Source organism: Sodiomyces alcalophilus, assembly GCF_042370955.1.
Source record: "Sodiomyces alcalophilus JCM 7366 unplaced genomic scaffold ACRALscaffold_1, whole genome shotgun sequence".
NCBI classification, from domain to species: Eukaryota; Fungi; Ascomycota; class Sordariomycetes; order Glomerellales; family Plectosphaerellaceae; genus Sodiomyces; species Sodiomyces alcalophilus.
Genome location: NW_027263532.1, coordinates 3,920,506 through 3,944,153, shown reverse-complemented (window position 1 = coordinate 3,944,153; position 23,648 = coordinate 3,920,506). Strand labels below are relative to the sequence as shown.

At 56.3% G+C, this 23,648-nt stretch overlaps 10 protein-coding genes across 10 annotated transcripts; 6 read left to right on the top strand and 4 right to left on the bottom strand.

Annotated features, from left to right (window-relative positions):
* Positions 1-9: 9 nt before the first annotated feature.
* ACRALDRAFT_205423 (uncharacterized protein) lies at positions 10-291 on the top strand (the record flags this gene model as incomplete). Its single annotated transcript, XM_071021700.1, has 3 exons — positions 10-37; positions 79-242; positions 265-291. The coding sequence occupies 3 exons, from the start codon at positions 10-12 to the stop codon at positions 289-291; spliced, it is 219 nt and encodes a 72-aa protein (XP_070879681.1).
* Positions 292-825: 534 nt separating this feature from the next.
* Positions 826-2,526, bottom strand: ACRALDRAFT_2097093 (uncharacterized protein; the record flags this gene model as incomplete). The annotated part of the gene is made up of 2 exons (XM_071022815.1): positions 826-2,350; positions 2,387-2,526. The coding sequence occupies 2 exons, from the start codon at positions 2,524-2,526 to the stop codon at positions 826-828; spliced, it is 1,665 nt and encodes a 554-aa protein (XP_070879680.1).
* A 367-nt stretch (positions 2,527-2,893) lies between these two features.
* ACRALDRAFT_1046190 (uncharacterized protein) lies at positions 2,894-5,948 on the bottom strand. The gene is made up of 3 exons (XM_071015440.1): positions 5,758-5,948; positions 5,670-5,697; positions 2,894-5,613 (listed from the first exon to the last, which is right to left on the bottom strand). The coding sequence occupies exons 1-3, from the start codon at positions 5,932-5,934 to the stop codon at positions 3,068-3,070; spliced, it is 2,751 nt and encodes a 916-aa protein (XP_070879679.1). The 5' UTR covers positions 5,935-5,948; the 3' UTR covers positions 2,894-3,067.
* Positions 5,949-6,540: 592 nt separating this feature from the next.
* ACRALDRAFT_1066858 (uncharacterized protein) lies at positions 6,541-8,509 on the top strand (the record flags this gene model as incomplete). The annotated part of the gene is made up of 2 exons (XM_071017396.1): positions 6,541-6,576; positions 6,632-8,509. The coding sequence occupies 2 exons, from the start codon at positions 6,541-6,543 to the stop codon at positions 8,507-8,509; spliced, it is 1,914 nt and encodes a 637-aa protein (XP_070879678.1).
* ACRALDRAFT_1059570 (uncharacterized protein) lies at positions 8,003-9,449 on the bottom strand. Its single transcript, XM_071016059.1, has 3 exons — positions 9,191-9,449; positions 8,960-9,083; positions 8,003-8,853 (listed from the first exon to the last, which is right to left on the bottom strand). The coding sequence occupies exons 1-3, from the start codon at positions 9,221-9,223 to the stop codon at positions 8,675-8,677; spliced, it is 336 nt and encodes a 111-aa protein (XP_070879677.1). The 5' UTR covers positions 9,224-9,449; the 3' UTR covers positions 8,003-8,674.
* A 300-nt stretch (positions 9,450-9,749) lies between these two features.
* On the top strand, positions 9,750-10,662 carry ACRALDRAFT_1059571 (uncharacterized protein). The gene has a single exon (XM_071016060.1). The coding sequence runs from the start codon at positions 10,023-10,025 to the stop codon at positions 10,446-10,448; it is 426 nt and encodes a 141-aa protein (XP_070879676.1). The 5' UTR covers positions 9,750-10,022; the 3' UTR covers positions 10,449-10,662.
* Positions 10,663-12,114: 1,452 nt separating this feature from the next.
* ACRALDRAFT_1059572 (uncharacterized protein) lies at positions 12,115-15,421 on the top strand. The gene is made up of 2 exons (XM_071016061.1): positions 12,115-12,619; positions 12,714-15,421. The coding sequence occupies exons 1-2, from the start codon at positions 12,537-12,539 to the stop codon at positions 15,289-15,291; spliced, it is 2,661 nt and encodes an 886-aa protein (XP_070879675.1). The 5' UTR covers positions 12,115-12,536; the 3' UTR covers positions 15,292-15,421.
* Positions 15,422-15,836: 415 nt separating this feature from the next.
* On the top strand, positions 15,837-17,131 carry ACRALDRAFT_1053700 (60S ribosomal protein uL4; the record flags this gene model as incomplete). Its single annotated transcript, XM_071015788.1, has 3 exons — positions 15,837-16,041; positions 16,229-16,379; positions 16,435-17,131. The coding sequence occupies 3 exons, from the start codon at positions 15,837-15,839 to the stop codon at positions 17,129-17,131; spliced, it is 1,053 nt and encodes a 350-aa protein (XP_070879674.1).
* A 597-nt stretch (positions 17,132-17,728) lies between these two features.
* On the top strand, positions 17,729-20,446 carry ACRALDRAFT_1038399 (uncharacterized protein). The gene is made up of 3 exons (XM_071015098.1): positions 17,729-18,013; positions 18,189-19,311; positions 19,379-20,446. Exons 1-3 carry the CDS (start codon positions 17,866-17,868, stop codon positions 20,163-20,165), a joined length of 2,058 nt encoding a protein of 685 aa, XP_070879673.1. The 5' UTR covers positions 17,729-17,865; the 3' UTR covers positions 20,166-20,446.
* A 183-nt stretch (positions 20,447-20,629) lies between these two features.
* ACRALDRAFT_1059576 (uncharacterized protein) lies at positions 20,630-21,861 on the bottom strand. Its single transcript, XM_071016062.1, has 3 exons — positions 21,478-21,861; positions 21,115-21,418; positions 20,630-21,025 (listed from the first exon to the last, which is right to left on the bottom strand). The coding sequence occupies exons 1-3, from the start codon at positions 21,763-21,765 to the stop codon at positions 21,000-21,002; spliced, it is 618 nt and encodes a 205-aa protein (XP_070879672.1). The 5' UTR covers positions 21,766-21,861; the 3' UTR covers positions 20,630-20,999.
* Positions 21,862-23,648: the final 1,787 nt, after the last annotated feature.

Genomic DNA, 23,648 nt, shown 5'->3' with positions numbered 1-23,648 from the left:
CTCGCCTCCATGCGCTCCATGTCTCCTCGCCGCCGTAGTCATGCAAGCATAACATCCTTGCCATCTCGTCATCCCCAGCGAACGACTTCGACTATCCTGTCACCACCGGAAAAAGACGGAAAAAAAGGAAAAGGAAAAAGGCCCAACACCCTCGATCAACCGAACAACCACACAACATACACTACCAACTCTCTCTTCACCGACTTTCATCCTTTCACCACTCGACCATCTTCTCCTTAACCGTGTAACAACATGACGAACGAGGCAACCACCAATTTTTCATCAGTCTGAGCACTTGCGGCTCCTTTAGGGTACGGTTATATCATGTGGTATGGGAAACATGCGGCTGGGACGGGGCGCAGGAGACACCGGGATAGTAGCGTAGCATGAACTTTTGACGGGATGAGACGAGACGAGACGTCAATGCGGCTTTGGCATAGGGAGGGACAGTTATTCGTTGGTTGAGAGGATTGATTTTGTTTTTTTTCTTTCCTGCTTGATTGCTTGTTGGTTAATCACAATTGTACCATAGGAGAGGAACAATTGCTGTTCTTACGACAGTTCTGATTATCCAAAATGGCACGTATGGGGGAGACTCCATAGTGAGCGCTTTGAAATTGTTCGTTCACCTTGATCCAGGTCGCAGTGTCATGTCGGTAACGGCTTTCTTTATTTGTTTTGTAGAAGCAAGAAAGAACGAAAGATAGATCCAAGTCGTTCCCCATTAATGGTCGTAGAAATATATTTGCTTCTGGACCATTTCAGTGGTCTATTTGTTTTGTACAAAACAGGAAGAACAGTGACGACGTATTCCACATCCATCTCCTACGCAGCGGCCTTGGCCTTCCCTTTACTATCCCTAGGCGTCCTCCTCCGCTCCCAAATCTGAAGATACGTCTCGCCGAGGTAAAGCAGCTCGCTCTGGACCTTCTCGACGAAGAGATCCTGGCAAACGACCCACTCATCGTGGGCCTTGTCGCGGAGCTGGACCTTCCAAGTCTTGCGCTCCTCGCCCACGGCGTCAGCGACATCCTCACGGCGGGCGCGCACGGCCTCGTGGACGACGTTGGCCACCAGGTCGTACAGGATGGGTTCGCCGGGCGGATGGTGGTCGGGGTCCGGCTCGACGTACGGGCTGACGTCGAGGCCGCGTGCGTCAAAGGTGACGATGGTGGGGTTCCGCTCGGAGACAAACTTGTTCTTGCTGAAGCGCTTGACGTGGAAGACGAGGTAGGGCGGCAGCGGGTGGAGGAGGCGGTAGCGTTTCCGCTGGGCGAGGTGCTCCTGGGCGTGGCGGCCGTCGTACTTGGACAGGATGCGGGCGAGGGGCACCTGGGGGATGATGTTGCGGTTGTTCTCGTCCTGGAAGAGCGGGGCGGCGGGGAGGTCGAGGGTGAGGAGGAGGAAGCGGGTGTGGTCGACGCGGACCTCGGCGGCCTCTTCGAAGCGGAGGCGGTCGCCGGCGTCGGCGCGCGCGGTGATGGCCTGCGACTCGACGCGGAGCTTGCCCTGGAAGACGCGGTGGATGATGGAGCTGCCCGGCTTGGTCTTGGACCCGCCGAGGCCCAGGTGCAGGTGGTTGAGGAACCAGGAGAGGAAGTCGGCCGGGTCGGACTGGTGGGTGAGGGTGAAGCGCTTGCTCGAGTCGAGGGCGACCTGCTGCAGGAGCTCGTGGGGGGACACGTGGGACTTGAAGGCGCGCGGGTTCCAGATCTTGCGGAGGAGGATGCCGGTGCGGCGGGCGAGCTCGGAGCGCGGGGGGCCGAGGTCTTCGAGGAGGAAGTAGTTGCGCAGCGGGGCGACGTGGGCGAGGGCCTGGACGACGACGTTGAGGTAGTCGTTCTCCTTGATGTCGTTCATGCCGACGTAGCCGGGGGCGTACTCCTTGCCGGCGAGGGTCCAGGAGAGCGTCTTCTTCCGGCGGTCGAGCTCGGCGACTTGTTGTTTTGTGTAGCGCGGGTCGGACACGTATTTGATGTCGTCGAGGGCCTTGCTCTTGACCTCGTAGCCTTCGGGCAGCACGTAGACCTTTTGGGTGTGCATGTTGATGAAGACGTGGTGGTCCTCGTCGAGGGCGTGGAAGTAGGCGTGTGACTTGGGGCCGCGGCCTTGGTAGTAGCGCCCGCAGACGAGGCAGGCGTAGACGTTGATGTTGGACAGACTGACGGAGCAGAGCTTTTCAAAGTCGAAATCTAGCACGTTGCGGTCTATGGTGTCGAGGTAGAGGTCGTCGTAGCCGTCTGTCGGCGCGGATTGTCGGATTGGAGCGCTGATGGGAATCTGGTCGCCCGAGTCGTCGCCGTCGTCGTTGTCGTCGCCTACATCGGCTGTCGCCTCTCCGTTGGTCGGCCTCTCTTGTATCTCTTCCTTTGCATTCTCTTCAGACTGTCCATTCTGCGCGGGAGACGCCTGGCCGTCGGTCATCTCGACGTCTCCTAATCTCGACTTCTTCGACGCAGGCGAATCGATTCCCGTCATCTCATCCAGCGCATCGACCGCCTGTCTTTTACGACGACCCGATTCCATGTTGAAAGAAGGATGGAATATCGCTCTATGTCGGTCGTAAGATGGGGAGGATGGGTTGGTGGGTATTATTCGAGTAGAGTGTCGGGATTGAAGGGTGTGAAGGTGATGATGGAAATTGTCAAGGCAAAAAGTTGCTGGTTGGGAAAAAGACGATACAAGACGATGTACAGTACAAGTACTTCGTAGGTACGTACAGAATGTCTCGGACGGACCATCTACGATGTACCGCCACCCCCGCCACACAACTAACGCCACGCCCCTAGCTCCACCCGTCGAAGTTGAGGCCATTCCCAAATCTCAGAATCGACGGCGAGAGACTGGTCTGGGATCATGTCTACTACATTCTACTACAGCAATACCGTCAAAATTGGTTCACGACTTTAATTCTTCAACTTATACTTCCTTACAAAGCTCCTCGGACCAAGAACGAGCAATTGACACCCTCCGACCACTAATCCAGCCATCAACAGGTACAAGACATCTTTCTCTATGTGCCAAGTGAGACCTACACTCTCGCATCAAAGTCCTTCTATCATGAAATCTACGCCATAACAACATCCCTCCCATCCTCCGCATCTCCCATCACCACATCTTCCAGGGCCGGCGCCAGATTGTCCATCTCCTGCAGGGTATATTCCACCATGTAGCTCTCGTCCACCAGGTCCTCCATCCGCTTGTAATGCCTCTCCGTGTACACCTTGAGCGCATTGAGCACCTCGCCGAGGCTCTTCTGGCCCCGCGCCCCCTTGACCGACAGGTTCGACAGCCTCGACGCCGGGTAGATGCGCGCGAGCGCCCAGAAGATGCGCTGCGCCACCGGCGCCGTGCGCGCATTGGTGTTCCAGTCCCGCAGCCGCAGCAGCAGCAAAAAAATCTGCTCGTCCGACAAGCTGGCCAGCACGTCGTCCACCGCCGCGATCCCGCTCAGGCTGCCCTCTTCCGGCTCGGGCGTCGTCACCACCGACGTGAACAGGTGGAGCAGCCGCCCCGGGTGGTTCAGCTGCAGCGCCAGCACGATGGCCTCCCGGTACGACCCGGCGCGGACGTGGTTCTCGAGCTCCTGCTCCTGCTCGATCAGCTTCAGCGCCGCCTGCGTCGCCTCCGCCTGCGTCTCCGTGCTCGTGTCCCGCCAGAAGCACACCGTCGAGTCCGCGCTGCCCGACACGATGGTGTTATCTCCGGGGTGCACCGCCACCGCCCACACCCTGTCGATGTGGTTGTCCAGCGTGCACTCGCACTCCCCCGACTGCGCGTCCCACACCTTGACCAAGCCGTCGCCCGCCGCGCTGGCAAACTGGATCGGCTTCTTGCTGCTGTTCTTGTTATTCTCTTCCGTCTTGGCCAGGTTGAGCCACGCCACCTTGAGCACGCTGTTGGAGTGGCCCTCGAACGTCCTGATGCAGCTGTAGCTGGACAAGCTCCAGAGTTTGACCGTCTTGTCGCCGCTGCCCGTCAGCACCACGCCCCTGCCGGCGACTGGCCCCTCGTCGCCCCGAATGGTAGGGAGGTGGTCGGGCGCGAATTTGACCGACCACACGCCCCGCCGATGGCCCCTGAGAATGCCCTGGACTTCGCCCTCGGCAACCGACCAGATCTTGACCGTCTTGTCCTGCGAAGCCGTCGCAAACAGTTGGCCCGAGGGATGCACGTCGATGGCGTTGATATCCTTGTCGTGCGCCTTTCTCGTAAACAGGGCCCGTGAACCGCCCTTCTTCCCCTGCTGCGCCTGCCGCGGAATCTCCCACTTCTTGACCGTCTGGTCTTGGGAACCAGTCAGGAGGAACGGGGGTGGGTGGCTTAGCGGGTCCTTGTACTGTGCTGACGATTCCGGCGGCACCGTCTTGGGCAAGCCCACGGCGCCGACCGATTCCGCGTGGCCCGTAAATGTCGCGTAACAAGTGAAGGACTTATTCGCCGCATCCACGCGCCAGAGCCTGGCCGTGTTGTCCTTGGCTCCCGTGGCGATCCAATGACCTGACCAGTCGACGTCCATAGCGAGCACAATGTCTTCGTGGCCCTTTAGCAGACCAATGTCCTGTCCGAAATACGTCGACTCCCCCGCCGCCCAGTCGTATGTGTCGCCTTTCGATTCTGTCCCTATCGTGGACACGAGCCGAACTTCTTCAGCATTGGTACCGAGAGCCATGAGCGAGTGGTCCGGCAGGAGATATGTAAGATCGATAATCTCGTCGTGTGTGCCAGAAATACGTCGGAAAGGTTCCTGCACCATTCCCTCCGAGGAAGACGCCTTGGTAGGCGCATGGTACATGGCCAGGGTGTAGTCGACTTGTACGCAAAGGATGAACGGAAGTTCTGCTCGATAGATCGCCCTCGTGATTCCCTCCAATTCCGACTTGGCAGGCTGCTCCTTGGTCAACTCCCGGCCCGTGTCGGTATCCCAGATTCGGAGGATACCCTTTGATCCCGCCGAATAGGTCAGACGTCCCTGGTCGAGAAAGCCGACGGCCTCCACGAGCTCCAGGCACGGAACGACTTTTCGGATCTTCCAAGACTTCGCGTCCCACCAGATGATGGTCTTATCCCGGCTACCGGAGACGATGGCGTGCTGTTCTGGGCAATAATCCAGGCCCTGGACATCCGAGACGTGGGAATCGAGATTCGCGATGGCCTTGCGCTTGTGAAGGTCCCACACCCGCACCTTGCCATCCTGGCTACCCGAGACTAGTCGAAACCCGGTGGTCGTCGTGTTGGTGCTTTCCACTTCATCCTCGTCTTGCCGGCGCGATTTCTTCCCTTTTTTACTAGGCTTATCCGTCTCGGTTTCGTTGGCGCGGGCAGCAGCCACCTCGAAGAAGTGCAGCGCGGAGACCAGGACGCTCGGTCCGCGAAAGGTATGCGTGACGTAGCCCCCTGCTATATCCCACACTTTGATTGTCCCGTCGGCGCCTCCTGTGGCAAGAAGGGTACTGGTTCGGTCGACGGCGAGAATGACGACGGGTGTGGTATGTGGCTTCAGAGACCGGGCAAGCTTTGGTTCGATCGATCCATCTTCGTTAGTCTTTAATGCAAAGACTTTCATGGTAAGAGACCGGGAGCATATGATGAGATGCGATCCATTTGGTGTCACTGGGAAGTCCTGGCGTCAGCATGGTGGATGGCAACGAAAACGCTGGATGACATACATGTTAGGGTCGATATTTGTTCGCCATCCTAGGAAACGCAATGTTAATTCGGTCTACCACAATAAACACAGGGAGCAAGGGGCCGTACGCCTTCGATCTTTGCGATATGACGTCCATTGGAGGGGTCTGTCAAGACGGCGTCTTCTCCCAGGGTTGTGGCTAGGATCTTTGCGCCATTGTCCAACGAGACCGCTCCGCCGGTAAATATAGGCTGGATAGTCTTGTCGACATTGAATGTCGTCTTGAGTGGCTGCTTGCTGGCCATGGCGCCTGTTTGTGAACTCGATATACGGGCGAGATGGTGGTTGCGACTGCCGATCGAGGTTTACCTCGTCGAGATGCCCTGGAAATTTTTCTCAGCGGGATGCGCGTTCCTTATCGATAAGGACGAGGTACCTATATATCTTATCTAAGCTTTCTTTCCCGAGACGACACAACCAAGCTGCGCAATGCGTACAGTGGGTGTAATTATGTGACTCGACTCAAACCCAGGAAAGATATAAAACGTCTTTACTATAAGGATTCTTTAACGACGCAGTCGCATTTCGTAAAGGTGAGATCAGTCGGATACCTTCAGGGATAACGGATCGAACTGTCAAAGTACAGGCACGTGACAGTCGCGGTCCAGAAAGTACCTTGGTACACGCGATAAGCCGATAAGTACGTACCTCACGAATCTCCCCCCGAAGATGACGATGCAGAGATTCACCAACTCACGGCCCCGAATTTCAGCGGCAGCCGTTTCCTTGACGCTATCGCGCTGCGTCTCCGGATATATATATGCATATATCCTTTGGAGCTCCCATAAGAATGCGACATCTCCGAATCGTCCGAAACCAGCTGGCGATCTAACACATTTCCCTCGCCCAGCATGACCCGACTCGGCCCATTGACGGCGCAGGCCCTGGTAAGCTCTCTCTCCCTCTTGCGCTGCCCGACAGACTCTGACGACAAGGCAACAGGGCCGGTCGCCATACGATGATGTAGTCGACGGCTTGGGCGAAGAAGACTCGCAGGAACCAGCACAGCAATACGACGGCAGAGGCCGACCGATCAACCCCGAAACCAAGCGGCGGAATCGCGAGATGATCAGGGCGCACAATGAAGTCATGCAGGTCATAGGAGTCGCGGAACCGGATACCGGTCCGTCAACAGCCGAATTCGACTCGGTGCGTCGCTATGTCGCTTTCGAAGAGAACATGGGACAACGACTGCTTAGGCTGGGTCGTATCCTCGAGGTGGGAGGTCTCTGGGGGGTTAACGGCTTGCGCTCCAGGATCCTCATCTACAAACGATACGCAGACATTTCCTTCTTCGACTTGTTCAAGCAAGAGAGGAGGCAGGGCTCTACTTGGAATCTCCTTGTCGCTGGTCTACCCATGTTCCTGGTCGGCCATGTCTTCAAGGCCATCACCAGGTCGAGAACAAGGAAACGAGGACGGAGAACACCCTGGCTCGATCCCATCTTAGCCTACGTCCGACTCCACTTGCAGCTCTATGTCGCCATGCAGAGGTTGGACATTCTACCACCCCGCCAGTGGCTCCCTCACTGGAGCTACTTCATCATCGGCTCGCCCTCGTCGCCGGTGCCCGCGCCCGCACCGCCCGAGGACCTAAGCGCGACCTCTCTCCTCCGCTACGCTGGGGCCTGGTGCCTTAACGCCACGCCTTTTCTCGCCTTCCTCGTATGGGGCCGGGTGTGGAGAAGGACCATGAATATCTTATGGCAAGCATTGTACGCCCGGCTTCCCAACACTGTGCACAGCCGCCGTATGCTGCCTCCAGTTCCCCCGCAAATCCCCGCCTCCACTACAACACCAACAACTGCTGCTGCCGCATCCGCCACCACCGAGACGCAACCCGAACCACAGGAGCCGCCCTCGAGGCAACCGGTTGACCTGCCTCCACAAACGCGGCCAGAAGTTCTTCGCGGCATTGACGAGCAAGTCGCAAACACCAATGCAGCTGGCCATGACACGGCAGCCACTGCCGCAGCACCGACGACCCCTTCCACCCCAACACCGCGAAGGCCCAGCGTCTTTTCCAACCGAGCAGAGGACTACAGTAGCGACGAGGAGGAGGAAGGCGGCATCAGCGCAACGCTCATCAGTTTCGACGTCGAGGCGACCGAGTCCTCGGACGCGCCGCCCGGTCTGTGGTCGGCGGAGCTCCGCCCCAGCGCCGGGCCCGACGGGAGCGGACCGGCCACGATGCCCATGTACGTCGACACCATGCTCACCCGCCTGCCGGCCTGTCTGGCGACCGATATCTTCGCGGTGATTTCCAGCTACGTCGTCCTTGCGCCATACGAAGCGGTGGCGCTGCGGCTGGTGGCGCGCATGTACCGGCAAAGGATGGGGCTCCCCGCGTTTGACATTTTCGAGCCCAACATGTTCAGCGGCCTGACCTGGCGGCTGGTGACCAACTTTATCGGGGTCGAGTTCCTCCATCTCATTGTGGCCGGGGAGATGTGGGCGTTCGTGTCGATGCTCGGCCACGTGTTGCACATGACGGAGGATGAGTGGAAGGAGCTGGAGGCGTCTCACGCGGCTGAGCGGGAGGGGCAATCCGAACAGCATGATCAGATGGAACAGCGGGAGGTCGAGCAGCAGCAGATTGAACTTCAAATGCAGGTTGAACTGCAGGAACGGCTTGAGCTGCAGGAACAGATGGAGATACAGCAGATGCAGGAAGAGGTTGAGATGCACGAGCGGATCCATAGGCAGGAAGAGATGGAGCTGCGACGGCAAATCGCAGAGCTAGAACGGGAACTGGCAACGCAGCCAGGGGAATCTCGTGCAAGTCCACAGGAAGAGGGGGCACAACCGAATGCCCAGTAACTTTGGTCTCTGGGAATCACCATCACTTCAAGGGGAAACATCGTGCTGCTGATGGGTTTCTTATCCACGTAGTATCTTATCTGTATCATTCAAGCGAGTTTCATGAGTTCGTTAGGCGTTAAGAGTACAAGAAAGGAGGATAACATAACCCGAAATCATGACTTCCTACCGTGCCGCCCTCCCCTTTGCCTTTTCCACCCTGTTTGCCTTGAGTTCATCGACGTAGTCTTTGATAAGGTCGTGCAGATCCGGGTTCTTCCTGGCCAGTAGCACCACGTCGTCCGCCCTGATGGTAGTCCTCCCGGCATGCCGGCTAAAGCTCTCTAGATCCGTCGTCGTGGATTCTATATCGCGAGAATGAACTCGTTAAAAATGCCTCCGTCCAGATATATCTCGCAGTGGGGATATATATGATCGTCGAGAGGAAACGGGGGGATGGCCGGCACTCACCAATCTGCTCCCACACCATCTCGGTCAGGGCGCCGATGAATTGAGGTGTGGCGTTGCGATTCTTCTTCATGGATTCCTCGTCGACGATCTGTCCGACGGCGAACCAGAGGGCAGCTTTGAGGCGCTGAGTGGGTTGTTAGTCCATCACGGGTCGGCCGTTTTGTGGTGGATGCGATGGGCCGTGTAGGTGAAGTGAGTGTAATGTGTACGCAGAAGAGGGAATAGACGAACCTCCCGCTTTTCGTCACTCGATGCATCGGCCATTGTTGGAAGTTCTTTGTGGAAGAACTCGAAATACAAGACTGTTCAACTCGAGCCGACCACTTTACACGTCCGGCGCGTCGCGTCGCGTGGATGACTCGGTGGATGTGAGGTGGGAAAGCACGGAGGGTCGAGATGGGCGATTCACATCAACATTGCCAAACTTGAGCGACTAGAAGGATGTCCCGGAAAATATCCATCCAGTGTTGGTAACGCATCCATAAGTCTGGGGTTGTTCGTGCGCAAGTTGTGCGATGCCTTCTTGGTCGTGCTAAACCAAAGCGTCAGTATGATCACGTGACTACGCGATGATTAGGTACCGTATTTCGGGCGAAAATACGTCATTATTAAGCTTGGCCAGACCCTGCCAAGTCGGCTTCTTGCGGTTGGCTCCGCTTGGGCCACATCGCCAAGCTGAGCTTAGCGTGGCTACATGGGGTCCTCAGACCGGCGCATTTCGCCATGCCGACGCTTCCAGACTCCATGTCCCTGCCCCAGCAGCTGGATACTTTTGCATCACCAGATTTTTAATCCCTCCTACGAGTGTGAAAATTCGCGCAACGTTGTCCCATCTTATAAGGTCCCCCGGAGGTCCTGTCTAAAACTCATTTTTCAGAGCCCTGGTTCAACTGCACTTGGCTGAGATCAAAATTATATTTGCGCCACCCGACACTTATAAGTGGTGCACTTCGCACATCCATCCCAGCGTCACCCATCTCTCCATTCCAACTCCCATCACTTCAATCTTTCATCCCGTCGAAAGCTCTTCCTTCTCAAGCGCTCCCATTCAAAGAAAGAAGCCATGGAGTACGTCAATCGCGCCGCAACCAATCTTCGCGCCACCTTCGAGGACCTCACCCTCCTAAAAGTCATCCGCCTTGTCATCATCGTCGGCGCCTATGCCCTCCTACGCCCCTACATCATGAAGTTTGGCAGCAAACTTCAGACGCGTGGCCACGAGGCGGGAGAAGAACAGGAAGAGCCCGCCGCCCCTCGAGCCAGGCTCACTCCCAACGACATCCGCGGCCAGGCCGCCATCCCCGAGGATTCCGATGACGATGAAGAGGAAGCCGAAGGGCCCGCTGCGGTCGCCAACTGGGGCAAGAAGGCTAGGCGGCGCCAGCGGCATGTTCTGAAGAAGCTGCTGGATGCCGAGGAGCGGAGGCTGGCGGAGTTGCAGGAGGACGAGGAAGACAAGGACATTGAGGAGTTTCTGGACAAGGATTAATTCAGTGGTGTTTATTAGCCTTCTTATGCGGCGAGTCGGCGTCGAGGAGTGATAGGTGCAACTGGCAAAGAATTACTATAACCTTTAAACACAGAGTGTCCCTATCTAGTCAAAACGAGACCAGGCATACTTCGTATGAGGGTAATGTGTTACGCCCGTGATACTTACGAAGCGCAACCAGAACTCTTTCAAAGAGCGAGGCACCACATCTGGCTGGAGAGGTACCAAAAAAAGGGACCAATGGTCCAGGAACCACGAGGTATAAACTTCGTATGTGACTATGGGATTGAACAAGACCCTTCTTCACATCAAGCACGGGATATTATGTATCTGCCCATCAACAGTCTCTTCCAGAACAGGCATCTCCCTACGACGACTACAAACAAGGCTACCCATATTCTACATGTAAATGGTGCTGATAGCCATGGGAAACGAGGCAATAGCCGTAATTAGGAAAAGGATATTTACAATGATATCGTTGCTTTGAGCAGCTGGGTTATTGTAGTTAGTTGAGCCTCTTGTCATAAGTGGAACATGGCGTTCCGTGGCAGGAAGTCTAAGTAGGTCTTCTACAGACATAGGTCATCTATCCAGTGTATTACTTGCAGGCGGACAGTTGGTCCCCCACATGTTTGACGACACACTTTTCTCACGGCCACTCATCTTCCGAGATGCAGGCTAGCAAGCTTGATGGCATGGATAAAGACGACGAGGATCTGCGAGGCGTACTTTGTTCGCTTGCGAAGGCTTGAGATCTACACGTACAGTACAGCCCATAACGGTAGGTTATTTTCTGCTTCTCCGACGTTGGAGTGTACAGTGGTTAGAGTACTTGTAGTAGGCAGTATCGATAGTCGTCCCCGGCTTGTTGGTAGTAGGTCCGCGGACGCGCAGGGAGGCAACCCTCTGCGAGGATCTTCGTCGCTTGCGCGGCCTAGCATAGCAACAAGTGCTTTTCTTTGCGGTATGCAGACCATTATGTGAAGGGTGTGCCACATGTGCTACGTCAGGAAGCATCAAGCATATCCGCGGGGCCAGTCAAAGATTCGGGCTGGGAATATAAAGGCCTCGGAAGGCGGTGAACAGACTCGAACATACGACGCAGGATCAAATGATGCCTTACGAAAACGCCCGTTCATGGTGCATCCGCGGAAGAATTCGCTTCAGCCAAGAATGGCTGGTTGTTCATAGGTTATCTGAGCACGCAGTCGGTGGCATGGTGCCGGAGCCCAGCACAGGGAATGAATGGATTTGCTCGAGGCTTTTTGACGGCCCACGGGATGGAGGTCGGAAACAAAGGATGTTTATCCAGAAGTGAAGTGTTGTTTCGGGCCTTAGGACGCGACTTCTAGTATTAATCCGTCCTGGTGGTTCCTCGATTATCGCCTGTCGCCCGTCGGGGTGGTAGGGTCCCCTGAGAGGAGAGAAAATGTCGGCGAGGACAGTGGATAACCGTGCCCGCCCCACTTCTGGAAGATGGTGGGGAACGATCTGGCTTACATAATGATTGCAACAGTACCGTATCCACACAGTCTAAACACCGTAACAGTACCAACGGTCTCCACCCGCTATGTCATCTATCGAGACGCTGCGCCTCACCACCCTCACCATACGAATACGAAACAAGGCCGTAAACAAATCCTCTCTTCGTCGTCCCACTCTCAGAGCCATCCCCTTCATTCCTTTCTTTGCTTCTACCTTGCCTATCAAGTTCTGACCATATCTCGTCTCTCTCATTTGTGTGCTGAACGTCTGTGTCCAGCTATTCGTGCTGATGATCCAAGCTCATTAGCGAGAACAGTCAGACCACGCATCAGCTTCGGGATTCGTTCGTCATTAAGCTACCAATCCAGCCCCTGCTGCGATCTTTACTACCACTGCTACGACTACACGGCGACTACTACGATACTCGCTAATCACGAAACGCTTTATCACCGCTCCCGCTCAAGGCAGGCGTAAGCTAGAGTCAACCCCCTTGCCGTCCCAAGCTTTTCTAGCGTTCGCCTCGCGAACATGACGCCGTCGCCGATATTTTCATAAACAGTCGTTTTCCGAGTATTTCTGTTCTTCTTATACCCAGCCTCCATCATGGCCGACGCGGAACCCCGCAGCATTCAGAGCCTTCTCAAGGACGGCTATTTCACGACCTCCAGGAGCAAGAGTCCCAGACCGTAAGCTCTCTGTGCTCTCTTCCTTCCGTCTACCAGACGGCGATGCCAGTCTCTGCATCGTGCATTTTTCAGTGTAGCTTACAAAATAGCATAGCTCAAGCAGTACACTTTCGTCCGCTCCCCGACGCGACAGCCCTGATCGTGGTGTCCCGCGATATCTACCCCGACCGCCCCCTCCTACTGTCGAAGATGAAGACGAGGCGCTCGTAAAAGAGCATGGCAGCGCTACACAGGGAAGCCTCGACGAACCTCCCTCACGTGGTGACGTCGACCAACTACCCCTCATTGAAATGGTCCATGAGCACAACCCTGAGCGTCGCTTTGTCCACATTTCAGACTCTAGCGGCCCTCTTGAATCTGCCGCCCGCACAAAGGAGACAAAAGAGGCAAAGGAGACAAATGAGAAGAAGGAGAAGCCATCCGACACGGCCCCGTCATCGGCCCCCAAAATTGTGAAAAATGAAGACTACATGGCCAATACGGCTCGCAAGTACGGTCCCATGGGGACAGACGGCGACGACGGGCTCGCCCGGACGAGGTCGGAGAGACGCATGAGCCGGCAGGATCTTCCGCCTCTTGAGACTAGTTTCGCCTCGGCCCCGTCCGGGGCTGGAGGCCATCGCCGAAGCATGTCTACCACGTACGTAGACCAACCGCCGCCCGACTTTTCGTATCGCACAAAGCAGCGCTTCTCGACCGCGAACGACGGGTATCTTTCGCCGCAAATCATCAAGCACACCACTGGCGGCCGTGATAAGGCCTATTATGACTACTCGCGAAGCCAGGATACACCAGCGTCGGCCCAGAGAAGCCGCTCCAGCTTGGGCGAGGGTAGACGAGTGGAAGATCCTGGTGGTGGTTGCTCCCCGACGCGCGGCTCGACGAGGAGGTCCGCCGTCAGCGCCGAGCCCCCGTTCCCAACGTCGCGATTCTCAGAGGATCGGTCTAGTGAAGCTAGGAGACGAAATGAGTATGCCCCGGACTCGTACGACAGGAGACGAGAACGGCGCGCATCGATGTATAGCCGCGAGTCCCCTCCGCCAAGGGGACAGGATGATCGTAATTCCAGCGCTGAGCATTCACTCAGGGCGCCCCCGTCAAATTCACGCCGCAGGAGATCGACTGCTGCGTACGAGGGCCGGCCGGTGTTGCACGCCGAGGATGGAGACTACCCCTCGAGGGCGTGGGTTCCGGCATCTCCTATCGCAACTTCCAAGGGTTCAGGGAAAGCCTTTGCAGACGGCCATTCGCCCATCTCCCGAAGCGCCGGCACTTTCCCGGTAGCGTACCGTAGCAGAGGGTCCTCCTTGCCATACCCCGAAGATGACATGCGCTCGGCAAAGGATAGTTTTGGCCTTCGAGAGGACGATCGCCGCGCCCCTTCCTCCCGATCGCGAGGCACTCCCACTCTTAGCTCGTCCATGTCCATGCCTGTGTCCATCCCGGCTGTCATGCCTGCGATACCGCCCGAGCCAGCCGGCGAGGAGAGCCGATCACCGGCGCCTTCTTCCGCTGACGCACGTGTTTCGCGTGCGGACCTTGACTCTCGGCAGGACAGCTCCTGGCCGCCACCCGCTTTCGAACCGGAACAGAAGACGCTTCCCACCGACCAGTCTACCGGCAGCTACCGGCGATACTCAGAGGACGCCAACAGGGGAGGCATGGCTCCTATTCCCGACTGCCCCCGAAGGAAAGGGGTTACTGGCAAGGCAGATTGGCTCAGTCTACCCCGCTGCGACACTTTTAACATTTGTCCCGACTGCTACATGGCCGTCTTCGCCGAGACGCCGTACCGTAACGAATTCGTGCCGACGCTCTTCCGACCCATGGACAGGCCGATCAGCTGCGACTTTGGCTCGTCCCCTTGGTACCGCATCGCATGGCTTCTCACCCTGAAGAAGGGCCAGCCGGACCTGAGGCTGTTTCACCTGATAGCCAGCGTGGCCCACAGCCAGCCTTGCCCCGGGAACCGTGAAGCGGTACGAGTCTGGTATTCGATTGTCGATCCCTACAGCCAGACCACGGTTCCCGGTTTCACCGTCTGCTACGAATGCGCCAAAACGATCGAGATCCTGCTACCCAACCTGACGGGCATTTTCGTTCCGCAACAGTCTCCCGCAGTCCCCACCCGGGGTACCTGTGCGATGTACTTCCACCCACAACGAAAGCGATTCGTATTGTACTTTGACGCTATGGAGACGACTTCGGAGCGAGCCGTGGCGACTGCGACGCCGCCTAACATGACCAGTCTGACAAAGACAATAGAGCGGCTCTCGCTGTTTGCCGAGTGCTCCGAGGACCGACCGGTTACCGACAAGGGATGGCACGTCATGAAGCATATCCCCGAGCTGACGGTGTGCGGCGAGTGTTTCGACGAGGTTGTCCGGCCGAAAGTGGAAGACAACAACCCGATCGCGCGGAACTTTTACATGCAACCGCAGCGGCTGCCGGTAGCCACGTGCCAGCTGTACTCCAGTCGCATGAGGGACGTGTTCAGGAAAGCGTGCCGGCATAACGATGTGAAGTACCTCGAGGCCAGGGTCCTGGAGAGGCAGAGGGCTTGGACGGATATCCGCAACGAGCTGGCGCGGTTGGACCAGCACGGGCAAAACGATGCGTGGACGAAGAGAGAGGTGGATAAACTTGTCGATGAGTGGAAGAGGTTGGAGTGAGGACGGATCTACTGCGTAGATGATGAGATTACCGAAGCCACGTTTATGATATGATGCGCGATGATTATGATAGCGGAATACGTATGAGATTAATGGAAGGACCTGAGTGTAGGTACTCAGTAGAAACACTGTGATCGAATTGGCCAATGACAGTATCGAGGATGAGTACTGCCCATGGTAAGGGGACTGTGTCTTATCGGTGGTAGAGTGGATACAACACGTGACCAGCCCCACCACTTCGCTAAGATTGCAACGAATTGCGGTACGTACTGTCACTTCCTAGGGTCGAAGCTGCCCACCAAACGAATCGAAAAAATTACACCAGGGCCAAATTTCTCGCGAGTCTCCAGGCCAAAACCCTCCAACTCCGTTTACTAACCCCAACAGCATCGAAGCCCACCCACGACCGAGGTATGCAATCGATATTTTCCTTGTCCTCGTCTCTTTTCGACAAGGAGAGATTATCATTTCGACTCGGGTTTGACGAATCGGTGTACTGACTTGTTGTGTTCCGGCGGGTATAGGGTCAATCACCGAAAATCAAGATGGCTTCGCGACCTACCGTCACCATCATCGGGGCCGATGGCAAGGCCACCGGCAACACGCACACCTGGCCGCTGGTCTTCCAGGCCCCGATCCGTACCGATATCGTCCAGGAGGTTCACAAGGGTCTGGCCAAGAACAAGCGTCAACCCTATGCCGTGAGCTCGAAGGCTGGTGAACAGACCTCTGCCGAGTCTTGGGGAACTGGTTAGTCACCGCCGTGTTCCTTTGCCCGATGAACAGTGGAAGGATTCGATATATTGTAGGGGAGGAAAAGGGGACTCTGGAGAGAAGTGGGGATGAATGTCGACCACGGACGCTCACCAAGATGTTTTGTCTCGACAAACAAAACAACACAGCGTCAAGACGAAATAAGCTGACAGTATCATCTCAGGTCGTGCTGTTGCCCGTATCCCCCGTGTCTCGGGTGGTGGTACCCACCGTGCCGGTCAGGCTGCTTTCGGTAACATGTGTCGTGCTGGTCGCATGTTCGCTCCCACCAAGACCTGGCGCAAGTGGCACATTAAGATTAACCTGAACCAGAAGTGAGTATTTGGTGGCAACGAGAGAGAGAGAGAGGAACATTACTGACCAGCACAGGCGCTACGCTGTCGCTTCGGCTCTGGCTGCCTCGGCCCTCCCCCCCCTGCTGCTCGCCCGCGGCCACCGCATCTCCAACGTGTCCGAGGTCCCCCTCGTCGTCGACTCGTCCGCTTTCGAGAACGACGCCGTGATCAAGACATCCGCCGCCCTGGGTCTCCTCAAGGCCGTCGGTGCCGGCGACGACGTTGACAAGGTGAAGAAGTCCAAGAAGATGCGTGCCGGCAAGGGCAAGATGCGCGGCCGCCGCTTCCGCCAGCGCCGCGGCCCCCTGGTCATCTACGACCCCGAGACGGACGGCCGTGAGTTTATCCGCGGCTTCCAGAACCTCCCCGGCGTCGAGACGTGCCCCGTCACCGAGCTCAACCTCCTCCAGCTCGCGCCCGGCGGCCACCTCGGCCGGTTCATCGTCTGGAGCTCCGCGGCGTTCAAGGCGCTCGACACCATCTACGGCACCACGACCGAGTCGTCCGAGCTCAAGAAGGACTACCTCCTTCCGTCCAACATCATCTCGCAGGCCGACCTCAGCCGTATCATCAACTCGCAGGAACTCCAGTCGTCGGTGCGGGCTCCCAAGGGCGGCCCGACCACGCGCCGCCCGGCGGTCCAGAAGAAGAACCCGCTCCGCAACAAGCAGGTCATGCTTCGCCTCAACCCGTACGCCGCCGTGTTCTCCAAGGAGCAGCAGAAGCAATAAGCGAAGCAATAAGCGCTTGGCTTGTTTTCTTGTCTGTGACCTTTTTCTGTTAATGACTTGGCAAAAGAATGGGGAGGGGAGGGGTGTGAGAGAGGGAGGTTTTGCGCAACGGCTTGGTATGGCATGCATGATTTCACCTCGAGGCGTAAATGGCAACTAGGAATGTTGACCTTTTGACCAATGGAAAAGAAGATTCCCGGATTTATTCTTCGTTTCTGTTTTTAGCGAACTCTGAACTTGTGACCAACCTGTCTTGGTTTATGTGATTGTGATGTGCCGAGCGGCCGAACGATGTGGTGGTCTTTTCTTTTCTCAAGCCAGCAGTACAAGAGTAGAGAAGAGACGTCATTGTAGATGCGCCGTGGTCTTGCGAATAGGGCCTTGAAGCCCAACCAGTTCGACGGCATCCGACTTGGTCCTGTCTCACCGACCTCACCGACCTCACCGCTCTCACCGCTCTCACCGTCCTTGGAGCCCCAGTTTTTCTCCTATCGATAACCCAAACTGGTTCCGGGATCCAGGGTTGGGTCTTAGCCAAGGATAGTCGGATATCTCGGTGATGGTAAGTTGGGATTTGTCAGCGACTTTTGTAGATGGCGAAATGGCTGAACTCCCTGTGATGGTAGGACTGTTCGAACAACATCAACTCTGGACTCTCTAATCGCATCAATTGGGACCTTGCATCGATTATCAGCGAGTCATCTCCTTATTTCATTTATCTTTATCAAGACGAAATGGAGTCTAGCCAGGCCACCACGGCAAAACCTCCTCCCCTGGACCTGAGCCACCACTACTCGACCATCACCAAGCTGCGCCAACCGAGTGATCTCAAGAAATTCTACAAGTTTTTTCAGATTCCTGGAATCGGAAACCTTGCCGGAGGTGTGTAGCGCCTGTGGTCCATGTCTTGCAGTAATGCGACGTCGCAATTGTACCCCCTACTGCGTTCAATTCAACGTCGCGGGCGCACATCTGCAATGCCCATTGGCCTTCCACTATTGCGTGATCAATCCCCTACGCCACAATGCAGTCCGCTGACGTCCCTCGTCCGTTGTAGGTCTTCCTAATCCATCCTTCTTCCCGTACGACACTCTCGAGGCACAGGCTGCCAAGCCGGAAAGATGGACACCCACGCCCAACGAGCCCCCCAGTCCCGATGCTGTGGCCGACACCATGGCCGCGGCCACCATCTCCTCTGCTCCCAACGGCGGTAGTCGCTATACCGACAAATCCAGCGGCCCTTCTCCCGAGTCGGAAAAGAAGAGCTGGGGTCTGAACCTATTCGGGTCCCAAAAGAAGTCCCCCCGCGACGACGACGACCACAACAACCCCAAGTCGGCGAACCACATCTCCATCCCCAAAGTCCGGCCCGATGCCGACCTCTCCAAGCGAATCGACCTAGCCACGGCCCTCCAATATGGCACCGCCGAAGGGTACCCGCCGCTCCTCTCCTTCATCCGCCACTTCACCCGGAACCACCTCCACCCGGACGTTCCCTACGCCGGCGGCCCCGAGGTGGTCCTCAGCTGCGGCTCGACCGACGGCATGGCCAAGACGCTCGAGCTCCTCACCGACCCGTGGAACCCGGCCACGGATGCGATTGCCTCGCGCCCGCACCTGCTCGTCGAAAAGTTCCTCTACCCCAACGTCTTGGCCCAGAGCCGGCCCCGCGGTATCGGTATCGTTCCCGTCGAGATTGATGACGAGGGCATGCTCGTCGATGGGCCTGGTGGTCTCGCGGCCGTCCTTGCCTCGTGGGACGACAGGAGGGGGCGCAGACCTCACTTGATGTATACAGTTACCATGGGCCATAATCCCACCAGCGGCGTGCTGTCCGTGAAGCGCCGTCGGGAGATCTACGCGCTTTGTCAGAAATACGACATCATCATCATCGAGGATGATCCGTATTGGTTCTTGCAGTACCCTTCCGCCGAAACGGAGGAGGCTGTGTCCCGTGGGCAGACTGTTCCGGTGGAGAAACACCAGTCTGAGAAGGACTCTTCGTACACCCCTACCAAGTCGTCCGGCTATCCGTTCCTGGACTCTCTTGTCCCGTCATATCTTAGCATGGATGTCGATGGCCGTGTCGTACGCCTCGATACCTTTTCCAAGACCATTGCTCCCGGCTGCCGTCTCGGCTGGGTCACAGCCCAGCCCGAGTTTATCGAGCGGATCGTAAGGTACTATCTGTCCCTCCCTTGCTTTCCTGTCGCTCCATCTTGTCCATCACTCACCTAACCCGCCTAGAATCGCCGAAACATCCACGCAACAACCCTCCGGCTTCGTCCAAGCAATGGTGTCCGAGCTCCTCCTGGGCTCCCAACCCCCCTCCATCACTGCCTCCTTCGCCTCCCTCCCTTCCAAGAAGGAACAGCTCGCCTTTGAAGGCTGGGACACCTCAGGCTGGGTCCGCTGGCTCGAAGGCCTCCGCGGGACCTACGAGCGCCGCATGAGCCGCATGGCCCGCATCCTCGACGACGGCGCCCACCTGCTCCAGCTCAAGCAACCCGTCCGCAGCAAACCGACCGGCCAAGACGACACGCGGGGGGACAAAACCGACGACGACTGGCGCGTCGTCACCAAGACGCAGCTGTACGACTTTGCCTGGCCCCGCGGCGGCATGTTCGTCTGGCTCCGCATCCGGTTCCCCTCGCACCCGCTCTGGATGGCCCGCGGCGCGCCGGGGGGGTCCCTCCCCCGCGTCGACGGGCTCGCACTCGGCACGGCCCTGCTGGCGTTCTGCACGCACCGTCCGCACCTCGTACTCCCTGCGCCGGGGGCCATGTTCGCGGCCGACGAGGTGGTGCTTGCGCGGGACGCGTGGGCGTATTACCGTCTTTGCTTTGCGGCCGAGTCGGAGGAGAATGTCGATGCTGCGTCCAGGCGCTTTGTTGACGCTCTCCACGCGTTCTGGCGGATCAAGGACGTTGAGAGGATCGAGGAGCTCGTTGAGGAGTTTAGGTCGGCTGGTGTGGAGGGGGGGTTGGCGGTGGAGGGGATGGGGAACCTGGCTGGGGCGGACTATGCGTGTTGACGAGGTGTGAGATGATTTGGTGCAGCGCGAAGTGTACTATCAAAAGACTGGCCATCTCATGCTGTGGCTTATGTTTGGTACTGTATATTATACAGGACTTGTTCATGTGGTTATTCATGAGAAATCAAGCAGAAATGATATCCAGGATCAAGTCGAGACATGGATGGTAGACTCTCGTTGTGTCTACAGTCCTAGAAACCAGACCGGTCTTATGCATCTCCCTTGGCTCAGTATTACGCCCATCTATACAATATGAAGGTGAAGAGGGGTGTTTGGTATAGACTATCTAGCTACTTTTCCTGTTCCTTTATCAGTGCCGGAAGTTATACATCGTCCATGTTGGGTCAGGGTGTCTAATGCCATGTAAGACAACAGAGAGATCAGAGGACTATAAGTGAGGAGCGTCTGTTTAGGTGAAGGTCAGGGGCATTCCTCTACAGATGACACCTCGACATCAGAACGAAGGAGTGAAACCATGATGTTCTTGTCTGCTCCCATGGATTATATCTCAATGGCAATAATAGTCCGCCCAATACTGATTAGTGGCCACCCAGCTCCTTTACGGAAACGCAATGATCCAGCTCCAGCCACTACTAAAGCTCTTCTCGTCCTTAGTCCTCAATATCTCCGTATTTCTTAACTTGAGATTCAGTTTACAGGCACCGCATTCCATCAGACACAACAGCTGATACTCCCACTCACTGCTTCTCTACCTTGTAGTTCCAACGTCCCACTGTGATCCCCAACCAAGGCGGCGACAAGACTTACCCAGGGCTTGTCTTGGACAATAATGTCCCTCATAACATACTTACCCTGATACGCCAAGGGCTACTTTCACTTGCGTTTCCTCGGCGTTAAACCTGTCCAAGAGTTTTCTGTTAGCGACTGCTCACACTCTGACGACTGGCGGTAACTGAAGACAGCAGATCCAACTATACAACCAACGTACCGAGAGTGGCGCTACTCTTAAGCATAAGACCCGAAATCTTATGCATCACCTCAAAGTTCTCGTTCGGGAGGTCTTTAAAGTGATCCCGAATGTGCCAGGCGACGGGTTTGGACATGACCGAAGGGCAGTGGAGGGCAAAGTGCATAAAGCTCAGGGGCAAGAACGAAGCGTGTTCGAAATCGATCATGTACAGGTCGCCAGAATCCGTGAACATGAAATTGCCCAGGTGTAGGTCGGAGTACACCAAGTGCAGCTCTCGCTCGAGGCGAACTGTCGGCGCGGATTCGTTGAACCAGGTCGCCAGCTGGAGTCCGTGAATGATTAGCAGACTGTTAGGTTTCTTATACTGATATCGGTACCAACATTATTCATGTGCTCTTCTAACTTGTCCACGGATTCGTAGGGCACCGCGGCTTCGTAGTCTTTGAAGAAAGTGTGCCTCATGCGCTCCCCGCCGACAGGCCCGGGTCTCGTACCGGGTGGTACAGGGATGGATAGGAGGAGTTTGAGGCCCCGCGTGATTTTCTCGTAGTAGGGTGCCGAAATGTCCTTAAAGTTCTCTACCGTGTCGTAGAGCTCGTCGAGTCGTTTCCCTCGAACAAGCTCCATGACAATGAACCGTCCCTTTATCTCGCCGGCTTCGTCGTACATGATGCGGAAAACCTCAGGGATATGGATCCCCGCCCTGCTTTCTGGCGGCATCGCTTCGAGGGCGTTGAATGCAAATTGCTGCGTGCGTCCCTCGGCAATCATTTGCGCCTGCGTCCGACTGCCCCCTCCATACTTGACGTAGAAGATGGGCTTGTCCAATGGGTAGGCCATGCCGGTGATGGAACGACCGTCGGGTCTAGAATAGCCGACCTTGTTCCTTGCGGCGATCAGCTCATCCATTGTGAGCGCCCGCGCCCTCTCCCTGAGGGAAGCGGCACTGAGATCCATGACTGCTCTACTTGTGAGTTGTAGGCTGGGTACGACGTCGCCAAGAGGAAATAAATTAAGGACTGAGGAATGAAAATCGTTGGAGTATTATGATTATACTGTGCTTTCGGTTCAAGAGCGCCGTGGTATTGAGTGACAGAGAGTCGGAGGCGCAGCGGGAATCGGGATGTTCATGAATTGATGGCGAGTTAGTCAGCCGGTTTGGACCTGGTGGGGACAAAAGATGTATCCGTATTTGGAATGGAGACCCAACACCTGGAGGTACTGATAGATTGGCGGCGCTTGGCTACACGGGACAGTATCACAGCTTACAGGCGCATCATGCATGTGATGATGGCTATGCAAATCAAGCAGGGTAGGACCTAGGTAGCCTTGCGAGACCCTGTTAAGTTTGAGTAGCTAAAGCTTGAAGATCTTCCGAGTGAGTAATGGAGCGGAGCGCCGGAGATGGGATGTCTCGAGCCGAGTTGGTCGAACGGTTCTGAGTTTAGACTTGCGGCGCCGAGGGCCCGAGAAGCATCAATTGATCCCTTTGGGTGGGCGCCAAAGTCTTATGTCTACGTCACACGTCCTGTATTTACAGTATATCTCTATCGTTCGTCCCTGTCCTGGAATCGACATGTGAAGACTTCAAGGCCTGAGCCGACCGTCCCGTCCCGCAAATTGTAACCGGACATCGGTTGGCCGGGCCCGGGCCCCGCCCCGGCGCCCCGGCACCACCGTACACTTTAGGTTAAGGCTACCCAACGACAAGTTAATCACATCAGATAATTCATGCTAGACTAACGACTCGGAATTACGAGCAGGGAGCAATTTTGGATGGACAGATGTTGATCAGGAGATTTAGATCGAGGATGCTTTAAGCACGTCGGCTACAGGATTAATAATTGACTACGATTCCATCTATGAATACACCATCACGGAAGGATACGTATCATCGTGTTCTCATGACCGTTGTCCGTTGTCCTCCGTGCTATCTGTAACATCATTGATCTTATGACACCTATGCCACGACACCACAATACTAAGCGCCATACACCGGATGGTCAATAAAGGGAATGGAAACCTACAGAGTAGTGTAACAACTGTCTACATATATCCCGTGATTCCTGTCTCGACCAGTCTTGACGTTCAGCAAATCCGAGGTCAAGTCCCATCACCTGTCCCAGACACTTCTCCCTTCCCCAGAACTCTCCCAAGTTCCTTTCTACAAGCATGGACTTTCTTAGGCGACACGGCCTACACAGTCACCAAGCCCTGCAGCCCCCCAGGGACGGGCCATATACCCTCGAAGACGTTGACGACCGGGAGGACAAGACCCTCGACACGTTCCTGGACCACAAAGTACAGCAGTTCTTTGTGGAGTTTCTGGACCAGGAACGTAAAAAGCCCCATGTCGTGTTCAAAGCCAATGTACAGATGCCTCTTCGGCATGAAAAAGGAGAAGTACGGGGTTGCCGCATGAGCATGGAGTATACGGGCGACCCGGGGACCTTCGAAATCAAGCTCGTCGGCTGGCTCGAGTCCAGCGCCAGCGCTGCCGCCGCGTTCCAGTTCCAGGTCCTGCAGTCTCGCACGGTTCGCGAGTGGATCGA

Bases quoted from the DNA above. Each gene is read 5' to 3' on its own strand.
- ACRALDRAFT_1038399 (XM_071015098.1), top strand. From the start codon at position 17,866: ATGGAGTCTAGCCAGGCCACCACGGCAAAACCTCCTCCCCTGGACCTG. The intron at 18,014-18,188 runs GTGTGTAGCGCC...CGTCCGTTGTAG, and splicing joins AATCGGAAACCTTGCCGGAG to GTCTTCCTAATCCATCCTTC. The intron at 19,312-19,378 runs GTACTATCTGTC...TAACCCGCCTAG, and splicing joins TTTATCGAGCGGATCGTAAG to AATCGCCGAAACATCCACGC.
- ACRALDRAFT_1046190 (XM_071015440.1), bottom strand. From the start codon at position 5,934: ATGGCCAGCAAGCAGCCACTCAAGACGACATTCAATGTCGACAAGACT. The intron at 5,698-5,757 runs GTACGGCCCCTT...TGCGTTTCCTAG, and splicing joins ATATCGCAAAGATCGAAGGC to GATGGCGAACAAATATCGAC. The intron at 5,614-5,669 runs GTATGTCATCCA...AGGACTTCCCAG, and splicing joins ACAAATATCGACCCTAACAT to TGACACCAAATGGATCGCAT.
- ACRALDRAFT_1059572 (XM_071016061.1), top strand. From the start codon at position 12,537: ATGGCCGACGCGGAACCCCGCAGCATTCAGAGCCTTCTCAAGGACGGC. The intron at 12,620-12,713 runs GTAAGCTCTCTG...AAAATAGCATAG, and splicing joins AGGAGCAAGAGTCCCAGACC to CTCAAGCAGTACACTTTCGT.
- ACRALDRAFT_1059576 (XM_071016062.1), bottom strand. From the start codon at position 21,765: ATGTACGACGAAGCCGGCGAGATAAAGGGACGGTTCATTGTCATGGAG. The intron at 21,419-21,477 runs GTTGGTACCGAT...CACGGACTCCAG, and splicing joins TAGAAGAGCACATGAATAAT to CTGGCGACCTGGTTCAACGA. The intron at 21,026-21,114 runs GTACGTTGGTTG...ACTCTTGGACAG, and splicing joins TAAGAGTAGCGCCACTCTCG to GTTTAACGCCGAGGAAACGC.
- ACRALDRAFT_1059570 (XM_071016059.1), bottom strand. From the start codon at position 9,223: ATGGCCGATGCATCGAGTGACGAAAAGCGGGAG. The intron at 9,084-9,190 runs GTTCGTCTATTC...CAACCCACTCAG, and splicing joins CGAGTGACGAAAAGCGGGAG to CGCCTCAAAGCTGCCCTCTG. The intron at 8,854-8,959 runs GTGAGTGCCGGC...CTCGCGATATAG, and splicing joins GATGGTGTGGGAGCAGATTG to AATCCACGACGACGGATCTA.
- ACRALDRAFT_1059571 (XM_071016060.1), top strand. From the start codon at position 10,023: ATGGAGTACGTCAATCGCGCCGCAACCAATCTTCGCGCCACCTTCGAG.